Here is a 15,328-nt window from a genome sequence, read left to right on the forward strand (position 1 = left end):
TATATATATATATATATATATATATATATATATATATATATATATATTTGAGCCCATATGAGCCCATTTCTATTCTGCAACAGGGCAAGAATTTATATGAAATTATTGGGTTGTAATATGTTTACATTATCCCTTGGGTCTCAATATTTGGGTTTTTACAGTAATATTTTTATGGATATTGAAATTGTATCTGATGCTAAGGTGCTAGAGCCTCTGACTAGGAAATGAATCAGTCTGGGGTTTTGCTTTTGGTGATGCTGGAAATTAAACCCAGAGTCTCCTTGTGCTTAGTGGGCAATTCCACAACTGAGGTAGGATACAGTGCAAGAGTCAGCTGTTGTTAGAGGATCTTCACATGAATGGTCTCAACAAACATTGTATGTGTGATGGCCCACACCTTTAATCCCAGTGCACAGGAGTCAGAAGTCAGTGGATCTGTGAGTTTGAGCCCAGCCTGCTCTACATAGTGAGTTCTAAGACAGCCAGGACTACATAAAGAGACCCTGTCTAAAAACAAAAATAAGAACAAAAATTACAAACTTATTTAAAGTTATTGAACTCTTAATGGTTTCTTTGTTGTGTTATGTGTTTATCACGGTGAGTTTTCCCACTACCAGACATGAAAAGAGGAAGTTCAGTCAAAGGCAGGTCCAGCTGGCCACATCAGTAAGCTGTGTCCTTCCTCAGAGAGCTTGGAGATCTCTCAAGTCACAGAAAGAAGCGAGGTGTGGGGAGCTGCTTCGGAATCTAGAAAATAGATTGCTAATGTGAAACACGCCCTCACTAGTAGCCTTCCTGGCCTGTCAACAAGTATACGGTTCAAAGTCCGCTGGGATGCTGGAGCAGCCAGGAGGTGGCCTAGCTGAGTAGCTGCATAGCAGGGAGCCTGGCTAGAGACAGGATCAGCAAAGGCCAGCTTCCACTTACCCCTCATTTCCTTCACACTGGGAGCCCGTGTCTTCTTTCACAATCTTTATTTCTCCTATCATGAATGACAACAGTGATATGACTATTATAATAATTACAACAAATCCCATGAGGCCCTGAGAAAAGACAGGACCATTATTTTCCGGGTAGTGAGGAAGCTGCTCTGAGGTACATGGTGTGTGTGCATGTGTGTATGTGTGTGTGTTTGTGTGTGTATATGCATGTGTGTCTTTGTGCATAAAGAGGACCTTAAAAAGGAGCCGAAACAAAGGCCTATTCATCCAAGTCTGCTCTCTTCTGTGGGAAGAGACTGTTGTGTTTTTCCTCCAGCTGGACAGCTGGTTCGATTCTACTCTCTGTCAGTTGAAGCTTTCTCTCTTAGGATGATTAATAAAGTTCCTTTCACTTGAGCTTTAATGATCCTTTCCTGTTTTCATCAGAAGACAGAGAATTCATGTGGCTTAGAGAGTGAGGTCCAGGCAATACTTCTTAGGATAAACCTTTCTTTTTCTTGAAAGCGGACTTTTTTTAGTAAGCAAAACACCAAGCTTGGTTGACAGTTGGGGGGTGGGGGGGGGCTGCGTGCTCAGTTCCCATGGATACAGTCCCCACCGCTTCCATCTGAAATATACCTAGACCCTGAAGTCTCTCGAAAGAAATAAGCATTCACTGTGGACGGACCTGGAGGCTCATTATGAGCCGAACTTTATGGTTTGTTTTTCCTTCATCTTTTCTGCAAGCCCCTGGTATTGACCTTGCTGTCTCTCTCTATGCTTCTGAGGTTAGAGGTTTCTCTCAGCCACAAAATCAATCAGTCAATCAACCAATTAATCATCCAACCAACCAATCAGTCCAAACGAGGCCTTTAAACTGACCACTATCTAACCACTCCCAACTCACTGTTTGAATAGTTTATGTTTCCAGTGTCCCCAACTTCATCCCTAATAAGACTCCATAAAAAAGGTAGACTTTCGTTTTTCTGTCAGACTGTAGGATGACAATCTTACCTTCTCTGGGCTGGACTTACACCATTCCACAGAAGGAAGAAGTTTCCCTCCATTCAGAATCTTGATCACATTCTGCTGTACTAAATCCCAGTCTTTCTTCTCCTCCTCCTCCTCCTCCTCCTCCTCCTCCTCCTCCTCCTCCTCCTTCTCTTCCTCTTCCTCACCCCCCTCCTCTTTACCCTCAGACTCTCTGATTCCCTGTCAGACTCTGAGCTCCTTTTCCTGCTAATTCATGACAACAGCAAACCAACAGGCTCTTCACACTGTCCTGTCTAGAATTAACTCAGGTTCATCAGGGTGTTTGCAGAGCTCAGATTCCGTAGTTGTTGTTTCAGGGGAGCTCTGCTTAATTGTAAGTTTATATTATGGGTTTTTCTTCTTCTTCTTCTTCTTCTTCTTCTTCTTCTTCTTCTTCTTCTTCTTCCTCCTCCTCCTCCTCCTCCTCCTCCTCCTCCTCCTCCTCTTTCTCCTTCTCCTCCTCCTCCTCCTCTATCTCCTCTTCCTCCTCCTCTATCTCTTCCTCCTCCTCCTCCTCCTCTATCTCCTCCTCCTCCTCCTCCTCCTCCTCCTCCTCCTCTTTCTCTTCCTTTTCCTCCTCTGTAAAAGCAGAGAGAGCAGATATGAAGAAACCACTATAACTCAACTTCAACCAGAGTCCACTCCTGTCCACATTGTTTCGCCTACACTTTCTGTAGCATTTCCAGCTACGTAAGTTTCTCATACTCTGAATCTTCCGAAACAGTTCAAACAGGAAGAGGAAGGACAGAAGGACTGTCCTATCTTACATCTGAGAGATCTAGAGCCAGCGGGTAGAATGAATCTTGGGGAACATTATACAGTTATGGTTATCCTGGAGGGTGGGGGGAGGGCAATTTAGAATAGTCATTAACAAAGGCAGGTGTGTCATTCAGATACAGGCTTGAGTTTGTTTGAGCTTTGAGCAGCAAAGGCAGCAAAATGAGTGGTTGGGGTAGACTGGACAGGGTGTGTGTGTGTGTGTGTGTGTGTGTGTGTCTGTGTCTGTGTCTGTGTGTGTCTGTGTGTGTCTGTTTGTTCACTGTCCACTTGAATTTAGTTCCATTAGCTAGTGGTCCTAAGGCGCCTGTTGGTTCTGCTTCCTTGAGCCGCTCAGCTGCTGGTTTAGGGGGTGGGGAGTAGTTCCTATGGTTACATGAGGCTTGGGTTTGGAAAGCAGTGGGTTTGTGTCCATCTATGCAATGGACAGGAATCATTTTAAGTCTAGTCCACAGAGACCTAGGTGACTAAATCAGGAAACATAAACTGCCTGCACAGCAACTGGGAAAGAAGCTGCCATAAATGCTAGGCTTCTCGGGACAGCGGGACAGCGGGACAGTGGGACAGCATCCTGGAACTTCAGCAACTTTCCCTTAGAGGCCAGGGAGAAGGCAACTGCTGGGTCCCTTCCCTCCTCATTTAAATGCCAAGTGCTGAGGGCTTTCCTGCAGCTTGGCTTTCTCTGTGGAGCTTGCTGCAATGCACAAAGAAGGGTAGAAATGGGGAGAGGACAGCCCTGGCCTTGTAAGGACTCCTGGACTAGCAGAGCGTCCCTTGGCAGGGAAAAGAACTCCTTGCACACCGATGACTTCCTCCAGTGGTGGAAAGAAATCCTTCTGAGCCTGCTTGGCCGAGCTTCAAGGCTTGATGGTGTCCCAAAGCCTCTGCCAGCAATTACTTGGCAAGGGCTGGATTTGAACTGATGTGGCGTGTCAGGCATATTTAACATCAGGATAAGCTTTAAAATGGACACAGCTGCTTAACATTTTGTTTTAGCCAAGTGGGTTGTAAGACTAACTTTCCTATACAGATATGTTTCAGTATCATATAGAAAATCTACATACTCATTAAAAATATTTTTAGACTTATTTGTAGGGCTGAAGTGTATTTTAAGAGCATTTTAAGCCGTGAAATGGCTATGAGAACACGACCCAAAGCTATGAGCGCCTGAGTTCTGCCTTTAAACCCATCTTGAAAACAATGAAATTACAGCAACAACGAACCCTTCTTCTGGCCACAGTATCTGCCACAATTTGCTCTCCTTTCTTGAATCTCTTCTGGTACCTCACTTGCTGCTCGGAATCCAGGCTTGTATTCTTTACCCCCGAACAAGATCTTGTCCCTATTAGCTCTCCCTTACCCTTGCCTCCGTCCCTGCATCCCCTGTGCAGTGAAGGAGAGGAAACCTAGGGCTTGTATACTAGGCAAGTACTCCACTATTGAGCGATATCCCCAGCCCTTTTACAGTTTGTTTTTTAATTTCTTCTTGCCACATTTGAAAATAGGAGGAATTTGATCTTTGAAATCTACATACTTTCTTCCCTCTAAGAGTTCAGATGTCTGTGCCTTCTCCTTTTCCTTTCTACTCCCTTCTCCCAACGATAATGGTGTCAATTTCCAGGATTTATATAGTTAACAGTGCATAAGAATTAGTCATCCAATTGATCTGTAGAAAGCTTTTACCTCCTTGTGCAGTGGGAGGCTCCTGGTTTAAATACCCCCGGGCATTGTCAGAGGGCAGTGAAAGAAACTTCTGGAACTTCTGGAACTCTTGGATCCAGTTTCAGTTATCAGCGAGACTATTGCCTATGTAACTGTGTGAGCTTGTATATGTGTGCTCACGAGTGTTGTGGGACGCAGAGAATCAGTAGGAGAATCCCAGAAGGAGTTGACTCAGCCCCTCCCAGCCCCCTCAGGCAAGATGTGAACTACATTCAGGAAGTTGCAAAGGAGGCCGCTCTGGCTGGAGCCTCAGGCAGCCTCCTACTCTAGAGCCTCTGAGCATCTTCTCTGAGACACCTTAGGGTGTCTCTGAGTAAGATCTGAAGATCTGTGGTTGACACCATCATACCCCCTTCCCCTGGCCTGTCAACCCAGCTTTAATGTAATGCCACAGTCTGAACCAAGAGAGACCAATGGGAACCTCATGACCGCCAGATGTTTTGTGGCTGTTAAGAGATGCAATTGAAGATGAAGGGAGGAAAAAAAGTCAAAGACTTAGAAGGAACCAGAGGGTGCCAAAGGCCTATAAGGACAGTGGAGGGACAGGACCAAAGTGAGGTGGCAGCATTAGTGGAGCAGAGCAAAGAAGATCCAGTCTAAGCTACTTTAACCATCCCATTTAAAACAAAAAAACAAAAACAACAACAACAACAAAAAAAACAGAAAACAAAAAACAGCTCGACATAGCAGCCTCTCAGGGAAGCATCTGTGGGGTGCTCGCTGAGTGAGATGGAGTGGCTTCCTGGGTAGATGCATGAACAGAAAGGGAAGAGGGAGGCTCGGAATTAGCTCAGCTACAAGTCCCTAGCCAGGCTAAGAGAGCAAACAGAGCTTGTGCCTGAACACTCCCAGTCCAGGTCTGTTAGTTCCACAGTGAGACAGTAATCAGACCATGGCTGAGAACCTGCTGACCACAAAATGAAGCTGCTATACGCACTACCTTGTAGACTCAACCAAGTGTGAAGAAATCATCCTCAGACTGGTGGGTAAGGGGGTGGTGGCCTAACCCATGCCCAGGAGGAGAAGCTCTGATCAGCAGAGACAGGAGTCTACAGTTATCTCTTAACTCCCGAGGTTCGAAAAATAATACAAACTTCTTCAAAAAGTATCAGGTAGAGAAGGGCTTTCAGTGTGTGTGTGTGTGTGTGTGTGTGTGTGTGTGTGTGTGTGTGTGTGTGTGTGTGAGAGAGAGAGAGAGAGAGAGAGAGAGAGAGAGAGAAAGAGAGAGAGAGATTAGGAGAGGAAACATACATTCTTAGGAAAAACAACTTGGAGACCTTCCAGGCACTGCCAGAGCAGCGGAGGTGTGTTTGTATTTGAATTGCTCCAGTTCTTCCTCTCCTAATCCATCTCCTTGAGAAAATCTTCCCCCGGGAACAGGCTTTTTGTGGACTAGAGAGTCCAGTGGGTGAGCCAAGTTTCAAGTGTGGTGCTATAGATAAAGCCTCATGAGCCACGGTTAGACTCGGCTACTGTCTAGTCTCTGAGGTTGCTCCAAGCAAGAAGGTCCCTGAGCAGAGGAGCAATGGAAAGCGGGGTGAACTTGGCAGGGTTTTGCTGTGAAGACTACCCACACAGCCTCAAGTGAGACATGCAGCTGGGGCGTGTAGCTGGACCCCAGATAGCCCTTAAATGATGAAAAAGATAATTAACATGAGTAGTGAAGACTTAATAAAAAGACCCTCTTCTTCAGAGGCTGTGACGGGGACGCTGCAGCTGAAGGTGGTGAGGGTCAAGAGCAAGAAGACAGGTCCTGGCTAAGTTGCTGGGCTTGGGAGCCTGAGACAACACAATGACTCTGTGAGAACTGTGGAGAACAGGGTAGGGAGAGCTGCCTGCTCTTCCCTAGTTCTTGCTGTAAATTAACTTGTTAGAACAAGATGGCGGTAAACAAGCATAAGAACAATAAAAGAGCAAATTTTGGGTTAAAGGTTCACCCCAGGAATGGCTACTGGAGTGCAGACAGGGTCCGGGACATAATTGACTAGCTGCTGTATTTAAAGACGTCCAGAAACAGAGGCAGTGAGTGGAGACCAGAAGAGGGACAGGCCTTGGCCAGGCTTAGACTCCTTTGTGGTGTAGTCCACCTCTGCAAACATTTTGTTGTGCTATGGGGAAGAGGGCATGATATGAGGAAGCCACCTGAGATGCCGTGAGAGAGACAGAGAAGCTGAGAACAGGAGCAGAGCAGACCAGCTAGTCCTCCCCCAGGCAGGTCAGCTTCCCAGCAGCCCATGGGAGTCCCAGAGCAGTGTTTGCTCCCGCCCTCCCACCCTGGGGTTCAGTGAAACCACATGGCCATCTGGGAAAGATGCTGTCACCGAAGCCACCTCAGGCACCTTTGACACTGACAGAGCTAGAATCTCCTGAGGAATTATTGTGTTAATCTGGGAGACCCAGGTATCCCTGGGTGCACTTTGAAGTCAATGGATCCTGCCAGAGGCCTAGGTGATAACAAGCCTTAGGGGCTTCTCTAGTCAGGCAGCCTTGGGTGCTTCTCCACTGTCATTGTAGGGTTGGACAAGGCTGAGTACACATGAGTTGATAGTAGGCTACATGCCAAGGCTGACTGTGCATTGCCCATGCTGAGGAGGCCCCTGCGCTCCCAAGAAGAAAACAGCAGTCATCACAGGCTCCATTTACACCGTTTTCTGAATTCCCCTTTCTTTGCAGGGGCTCTGAGGTGACTGAGGCACATCTTGGCCAAACTGCGAGCCAACCTCCTTAATACCCTTCTGCAGAAATGACAGTGTAGAAACTCACACAGTAATATTAAACTCCAGGGAGGATAAAACACTTGTCCCTACCTTTAAAAAATCAACACACAATTTTTAGAAAAAAAAATTAGAGAAAAATTGAGCAAAAAGTGTAGTTTCCATATAGTTCCATATATTCTCCCATACAACCGCCTCGTTCATTTCTACTTTGTCTACATGAGAACCAGTGTGAATAGTATCAGTTATGAGGGGATCTGGTAGTTCCCAGAACCTGTGTGTGTGTATGCTTCTAGAAGGGAAGGGCAGCCTGGACTACAAAGTGAGACCCTATCTTACTGGGTTCTTTTACTTAGAAAGTGACGTTATTCTGTGTTGGAGCATGCTCAATACTTCATTTCCTTTTATGGTTAGCTAACATTCTACGGTGGATATAGCTGCTAGACATTTGGGCAGTTTTAGGTTTGGAGTATTCTAATTAATACTGCTATGAACAGTAAGTGTATATGTTTTGTTGCATATATGTCTGCCCAGGAGAACTGCTGTGTCATATTTAACCCAAGGAGGAAGTGCTAAACAATTGCATGCACTTTTATTTTTTTAATAATCTAACTGGCAACATAAGAGGATTCTGGCTGCTTTGAGTTTTTATCAGTATTTCATTCATTCATTCATTCATTCATTCATTCATTTTTGAGACAGTCACTTTCTGTAGCCCTGGATGTCTGGAACTCACTATGTACAGCAGGCTGCCACTGAACTCAGAGAGGTCCTCTGCATCTGCCTCCTGAGTGGGTTTCAAAGGTGTAGCCTACCACATCCATCTTCTTATTTCAGTCTAGCTACTGTAGGGGCCAGAGACTCTTGTGATTCATGTTCTTAGATGACTCATGCCACTCAGCATCTTTCTATGTGCTCATTGGCCATTTGCACACCTGTATCAGTGAATTAGTTAAACTGTTTTGGCTCCCAGGGTGGTATCACAAATGCTAGACCCGCCCAGGAGATCACAGATGGAGTAGGAGCAGGTAGCAACAGAGCGAGAGTTCATTTTGAGGCAAGGTAGGCAGGATCCTACCAGATCAAGATTGCACAAGTCTGAGATTGAACAAAAAGGTCTGAGAGGAGTTGGGAAGGTCCAAGTAAATGTAAAAACCCTTTGACTGGTACTCAGTCTGGGCGGCGGCAGTGGCAACTGTATATCCCTGTGGGAATGGGAAAGTGTACCGCCATCTGAGCGTAGACATCATGCCACACTCATAGAGAAGGTGCTGTTTATTAAACAGACATTGCATCTCCACGTGTTAGAAGCAGCGTCTTCTCTTCAATCCTGTGGCTGTCTCTAGATGGCACCCAGCCCATAGCAACACTAAAATGTTTTCTCTCTCTCCATTCTCTCTCTATCCTCTGACAGCTCTCGCTGTGTCATCTGCTGTCTTTGTTTCTACTGGCTCAAAGGCCACCATGTCCCTGTCTCATCCGTCAGAACTAAGACTCCCTGCTTGCCACAGGGATACAGTTGGATATTGTACATACAAGTAGAGCAGTCACATGGACAAATAACATCATCATGGGGATGTCTGAATAAGACCCACAGTCTTGTCCCATGACAGCTGCTCAGTTAAACCTGTCACTGTAATTGGCTCAGCAGACACGCATGTCACACAAATCTCTCCATACTATGGGCTCCTTAGGAAAGGAAATCCTCCCAGGTCCTCTATCCCTTACTCCCCCATTGTCCTTCATTAGACTTTTCATAGAGAGAATCTTGACCCAGGCTCAGCCTTGGCAAAGCTTTGCTCACTGTTATCTGCTGCTTCATTCTTTGTTCCCCCAGTAACGTCTGTTCTGTAAAATGGTAACTGTCCCATCTGGTCTGGTAATGTCTAGCTTTGAGTTATTCCAAATGGAAAGATTGCTCTGTGGAGTCAGAGTAAGCTCCTTGCCTTTTCTGTTATCTCTGGCACCAATTGTGAACTCATTCAAGTCGTCTTGAATTTCCTTGTGAGTTCTCTGGTACAGCTCCCTCAGTAGAGCACAGGCTTGTTTCGGTTGACCTGGCTCCGTCTGCCAAGTTCCAACAGGCAGGCCTTCCTTTTTGTGGTTTTTCTGTTTGTTTGTTTGTTTGTTTGTTTGTTTTCCTCTTTCAAAATCTCCATCATTTCCTATGGATGCTCGACAATCTGCTAATGCTGTTTTTCAAAGCCACCCACATTTTGGATGTTGCGTCTCATGGGAAGAGTCTACCAAATCCTTTTGGCCACCAATCAGAGAGGGACTTTATCTACTTGGTTTCCCATTCCTTTCCTGATGCTTACCACCTTCTCAGCCTTCAGAATTACAAGGGGACACCAACCTTCAGGGCAAGTCCATAAGAGTTCCCGCGTTCCTTTTCTCTGTTGGAAAGCTAATAGGTAAAATATTTTGATGAACATGTCTACTTCGAACTCTTTCTCCAAGTCTCCAAGACTGCTGATCATATATCTATTTAAATTTTTGTGTAACTGTAGATCTGCAAATGTTGCAAAGAAACATTCAGGAAGCTTCTGAGCTCTTTCCCCAACAGTCCACAATATTTCCATCTTACAGTTTTTACATAGTAAACTTATTCAGACACCAGTTTACCAAACCTCCAGCCTCAAATATTCGTGAGAGAGAGAGATGCTGATGCAGAGTTACCATTCCTCTACCCCTGTGTAATCAGCACCAGAGTTAAGACAATTAATCTTACCATCGCCAAGGATCATGACTCTTAACAGCCACGCCCATCTTCCTATTCACACGGATGACTGAGCCATCACTGCAGCCTAAAATAGACTTTACTCTAACTTCCTTGAGATTTATCCAAGTACTTGTGATTTTAGTACTGCTGAGTGGTATTCCCTTGGGTTCACGTGCCAGTTTGTTGTTTTTTGGTTTTTTTTCCTTTTCTTTCTTTCTTTTTTTTTCTGGTTTTTCGAGACAGGGTTTCTCTGTGTAGTCCTGGCTGTCCTGGAACTCACTCTGTAGACCAGGCTGGCCTCGAACTCAGAAATCCACCTGCCTCTGCCTCCCGAGTGCTGGAACTAAAGGTGTGCACCACCACCGCCCAGCTCTTTTGTTTTTCATACTTGATTTTTGTTGTCATTTATGAGGATGCTTATTGTTGTTAGTGTTGGACTCAGTGACCTTGTGTGTGGTAAGCAGAGCTACAGGGGTTTTGTTAGTTGGAGATAGTCTTGAGTAGCCCAGACTGGTTTGGAACTAGCTATGCAGCCAAGGCTAGCCTTGAACTCCTGACCCTCCTGCTGCCACCTCACAAGTGCGAGGATTACAAGAGAGCACCTTCAAGCCCAGCAAAGCCTACAGTTTTAACTTTCACACTCAGAAGGTCACACATATTCAAATTCCTAAGTTAAAAGATCTTCATTTCTCTGGGATAAAGACGGAAGAGTGAAGCCCCTGAACCACACAGTAGGTCTACATTTCGTCTGTAAGAAGCAGAGACCAAGCTACTTTTCAGATTCGGCTTTATTTGGGATCCAATTACTGAAACCCTGGACAGATATTCCACCGTTTACCTCTTCCATTAGACAGGCATCTACCCACACTCCCGCAGAGACAGCCAAGCCTGGGTTCAGATCTCACTTCTTCAGTTATCAACTGGATGAACCTCAACACGTAGTTAGTGGGCTCCCCTGGACTCCCATGGACAAAATAGAGATAGTAATATCTGGGGCAGAAATGATTTAAAAGAGCTGTGTGTGAAAAGCTGGATAGTGTCTGATACCAAGAGTTAATGTTAGCTCTGTCTACAACCTGTGGCAAAAACAATAATCAAACAGTATTCTTTTTTTATGGTATTGAAAGCTATAACATTATACTTTTATGATGCTGTAAACTATAAGTGACTTTAAAATTCCAAGGAAATGGAGCCAGAGAGATGATTTCGTGGTTTGGAGCACTGGTTGCTCTTTCAGAGGACATGGGTACAGCTCCCTGCACCCATAGGGTAGCTTAGAACTCCATAACTTAACTCCAGTTCTAATGGTCCGATTTCTCTTTGGGGCTTCTCAGGTTAAGTGGTGTGCATAACATAGACAGGCAAACACTCATACACTTAATTTTTTTTAATCTAAAGAAATATCCTGCTTTGGACTCTTAGTCTTTATGAAGTAAATGGATTATCTTTTAAATTTTTAATGATTTTAAAATTTATTTATTTGGGGTATCCACATGTGTTGGTGCCAGCGCGTGCACTATACCATATGAGTGGGATCCGAGGGCCCTTGCAGGAGGGGCTGGCTCTCTCCTACCATGTGGGTTCTGGGGACTGAGTTCAAGTCGTCAGGCTCAGCAGCAGGCACATTTACTCACTGAGTCGGCAGGCTGGTCCTGAGCAGGTTATCTTTATTAGCCTGGTAAAAAGTGTACCGTTTCTTATGAAAACGAATTGCCTTTGTCTCAATGATATTGTGGAAATATCTCTGTGGCTCTTGGGAGCAGAAACAAACTGGTGTCTCTCTACTGTGCTGCCCTCTCTTCCTTCTAGGTCAGTGAACAATTTTCTGATGACCGGTCCAAAGGTAAGGGAAAAGTCTTTGATTAACTTGGATGTCACTGGTCTTAACTTGTTGTGTGAAGGTGTTGGGTTCATTGTATCTACAAATTACACGTATCTACAGCATTACATTGTATCTACAGCATTACACGCTGCAGTATACAGCACGGATGGGGACTTGATTCAAGCCACTCAGCAAACGGTCAGAGGCCAGAGGAGAACTTGGGTGTACTGTTACTGAATTCATGTCTGGAATGTCCCGAGGCAGGAAAGTCACCAACTTTGACAGGCACGGCCCCACACCATTCTCTGTGCAGTGTCCCCTCTAACATCTGGGAATTGCATGCCATGGCCTCTGCACAAAAGGCATTCCCAGGGTACCAATCCTTAGTTAGCAGTGGGGTACACCAAGCACCTGAAATTTCAACAACTGTGTGATGGCAGCTCATTTTAGAGAGACAGTTTGGTATAATGATTGAAGACTGGTGGGTACTAAGTTTGGCAGAAACCAAATGCAGCTCCTCCGGTCGCCGTCTGCTGATGTGAGGCCCTGGGCCTCTTTTCTCTACACCTTAGTGTCCTGACCTGCACAGTGGTCCTCTCCGCCGGGACTGTTAAGTGAGACGGCGTATGTAGGCTGCTTTCTCAGTCATTAGTACAAGGCCGACAGAGTAGACAGCAAGAGAGCTGCTTGGCCAGTGTGGGGCAAACGTCTCCTAAGCTGAGGTTAAACTTCTGAGCCCATATTCCTGTAGGCTTACCTGGTCTACTCCAGCAGCGTGGCAGCTGGTGCCCAGAGTGGTATTGAAGAATGTAAATACCAGTTTGCTTGGGATCGTTGGAATTGCCCTGAGAGAGCTCTACAGCTGTCCAGCCATGGTGGACTCCGGAGCGGTAAGGAAAGCCTTGACCTCGGTTCCAGGAGTCCTGGCCAGAGCCTGGGCTCCCTCCTCCTCTGTATCCTCAACTTTCACCCCGTCTCTGCTCAGGATATCACTCTCTCCTGAGATCCCTTCTTCCTTGTCCCTTGTTTCCTGTCTATATTTTTTCCTCCCTCCCTCCCTCCTTCCTTCCCTCCCCTCCTCCCTCCCTCTCCCTTCAGTACACTTTGCCCCGTATCCAGTCCTGTGCTGTCTTTGGTTGCCCAGTTGGCTAAAGGCTTTGTCCAGATCTAAGTAATACAGAGATGTAGGTTAGGGCCATACATCCTCACCCTGCTAACTTCCTCCTCCCAGGGGCTTAGAGAGAGGTGCTGAGCCAGGAGAAACCTGGAGACCAGGTTACCACAGAAAGCAAACCATAGTGGGAAGTCTGCCCATCTGAGGAGCTTTTGAAGCTGACTGCAGGATTTCTGGACTTCAATGTGTGACTTGAAAAGATGGGAGGGAAAGAGAATAGGGCCAAGCCCAGGGAAGGGACAGATCCTGGAAGAGGAAAAGCTACATGACACAGGAGGGACAGGTAGGGCTGGGAGGGGTATATAAGGTTGCCGTAAGGGACTGCAACCTCTTCTAACCCTTGAGGATTGGCTCCCCCAGCTAACCGGGAGACGGCGTTCGTACATGCCATCAGTTCTGCTGGAGTAATGTACACCCTGACTAGAAACTGCAGCCTTGGAGATTTTGACAACTGTGGCTGCGATGACTCCCGAAATGGACAACTGGGTGAGTAGAAATGGAGGGGGCAGGGAGGGAACTGAGGGGCACAGGCAGGCTGGGAAGTTCACTTACACAACGAAAAGCATGGTGTTCGGAACTTGGAGGAATAAAAAACATCTTCTTCTAATTATGAGGGGAATTATGCTGAAAGAGAGTGAGCCAGTTCCAGTGACAACCCTGCCTGTTCTCCCAGCGGCTTCCTTAACAGTGATAATGGAATTGTGTGCAGACTCAGTCATCTGTCTGTCCCAGAAGACTGCCTTTCCTGTTGCTTTATCCTCGGTTGGCCCCCACCCCATGCTTTTCCACACCTTCCCCAACCTCTGTGCTCTGTCACTCAATTTCCGATCCATATTACTTCAGTTAGGTCCTTCTTCCTCTCTCAAAGGTGAACTCTTGTCCCTTCTCAGACTTCAACCGCCCACCTTCCGGACACAGCATGTGCATTCTCCAAGAGGAGCACAAGGGCGGACACGTGACAGCTAGCTATGTCATGAAGGCTTGAGCAGGGGATTGGCTCAAGCTGAAAGAGGACAGACAAGGTGGCAAAAACAAGATTGAAACCAATCCAGAAACAGAATACTCACCCAACTTTAACCCTTCCCACCCCCACCTCATCCAATTAGAAACTCGAGCTCAGGAAACTTTGGACTCAGTGACTTTTCCTGCTCCCGCCTTTTCAGGAGGTCAAGGCTGGCTCTGGGGAGGCTGCAGTGACAACGTAGGCTTCGGAGAGGCAATTTCCAAGCAGTTTGTGGATGCCCTAGAGACAGGACAGGATGCCCGGGCAGCCATGAATCTGCACAACAATGAGGCCGGCCGCAAGGTGAGTCCCGAAGCACTTTGCACCAGGCAGCTGGCTCCATCCACTACCAGTTTCCACGTTTGGGTTCTTTCACAGGCTTTACCCAATCATCTGGCCACTCGCTAGCTAGGCGCCTTGCAACTGCTCCAGCCTGGGGCCGCTTACGTGATGCTTTCTCCCCCAGGCGGTCAAGGGCACCATGAAACGCACGTGTAAGTGCCACGGCGTGTCCGGCAGCTGCACCACGCAGACCTGCTGGTTGCAGCTGCCAGAGTTCCGGGAGGTGGGCGCGCACCTGAAGGAGAAGTATCACGCGGCGCTCAAGGTGGACCTGCTGCAGGGCGCGGGCAACAGCGCGGCGGGCCGCGGCGCCATCGCCGACACCTTCCGCTCCATCTCCACACGCGAGCTGGTGCATCTGGAGGACTCCCCAGACTACTGCCTGGAGAACAAGACCCTGGGGCTGCTGGGCACCGAGGGCCGAGAGTGTCTGCGGCGCGGGCGCGCCCTGGGCCGCTGGGAGCGCCGCAGCTGCCGCCGGCTGTGCGGGGACTGCGGGCTAGCGGTGGAGGAGCGCCGCGCGGAGACCGTGTCTAGCTGCAACTGCAAATTTCACTGGTGCTGCGCGGTCCGCTGCGAGCAGTGCCGCCGGCGGGTCACCAAGTACTTCTGCAGCCGCGCCGAGCGGCCGCCGAGAGGCGCTGCGCACAAATCCGGAAAGAACCCCTAAGGGTATCCCCTCCTGCCTCCATCCCTGTTCGTCCTCGGCTTCGTTTAGAGACCCCGGAAATAGAGGAACCCAGACTGGGGGACCTCGCACTCCTTAGCCCAGAGATCCTGACAGGGGGAGCCCGCAGTCTCTCTACCGAGTGACACTTTTCGGATTCATCCGCATGGTCTTTGTAGCTCACTAGTAGGTCTCAAAACTGTTATAAAATTCTGCAAGTTGTTCCTGAGAAAACGACGAAAGCAGACGAGTCTCCTCACCCCACCCTACCCTACTTCGGACCCCAGTGGTCGCCCAATGCTGGACCTAGGTTATCAGGCCTAGGAAGGGTCCCTCTCAGATATGCAGGGTTCAGGGAAAGATGTGATCTTAACTCGCCTTCACCTCCCTCCTGCGAGTCAGAGACTCTAGGCCTAGACCTCCCCCACCCCCC

General features: G+C 47.4%; 1 protein-coding gene across 1 annotated transcript in view; it reads left to right on the top strand.

Moving 5' to 3' along the window:
* The window catches only part of Wnt8b (Wnt family member 8B), a 17,332-nt gene extending 2,434 nt beyond the window's left edge, over nucleotides 1-14,898 (top strand). The window contains exons 2-6 of the mRNA XM_028776458.1: nucleotides 11,697-11,730; nucleotides 12,461-12,599; nucleotides 13,244-13,369; nucleotides 14,047-14,189; nucleotides 14,353-14,898. Coding sequence (XP_028632291.1) covers nucleotides 11,697-11,730; nucleotides 12,461-12,599; nucleotides 13,244-13,369; nucleotides 14,047-14,189; nucleotides 14,353-14,898 — 988 coding nt within the window. The remainder of the gene's footprint in view (nucleotides 1-11,696; nucleotides 11,731-12,460; nucleotides 12,600-13,243; nucleotides 13,370-14,046; nucleotides 14,190-14,352) is intronic.
* Nucleotides 14,899-15,328: the final 430 nt, after the last annotated feature.

This window comes from Grammomys surdaster, unplaced genomic scaffold (genome assembly GCF_004785775.1).
Source record: "Grammomys surdaster isolate TR1022 unplaced genomic scaffold, NIH_TR_1.0 66, whole genome shotgun sequence".
Classification (NCBI taxonomy): domain Eukaryota; kingdom Metazoa; phylum Chordata; class Mammalia; order Rodentia; family Muridae; genus Grammomys; species Grammomys surdaster.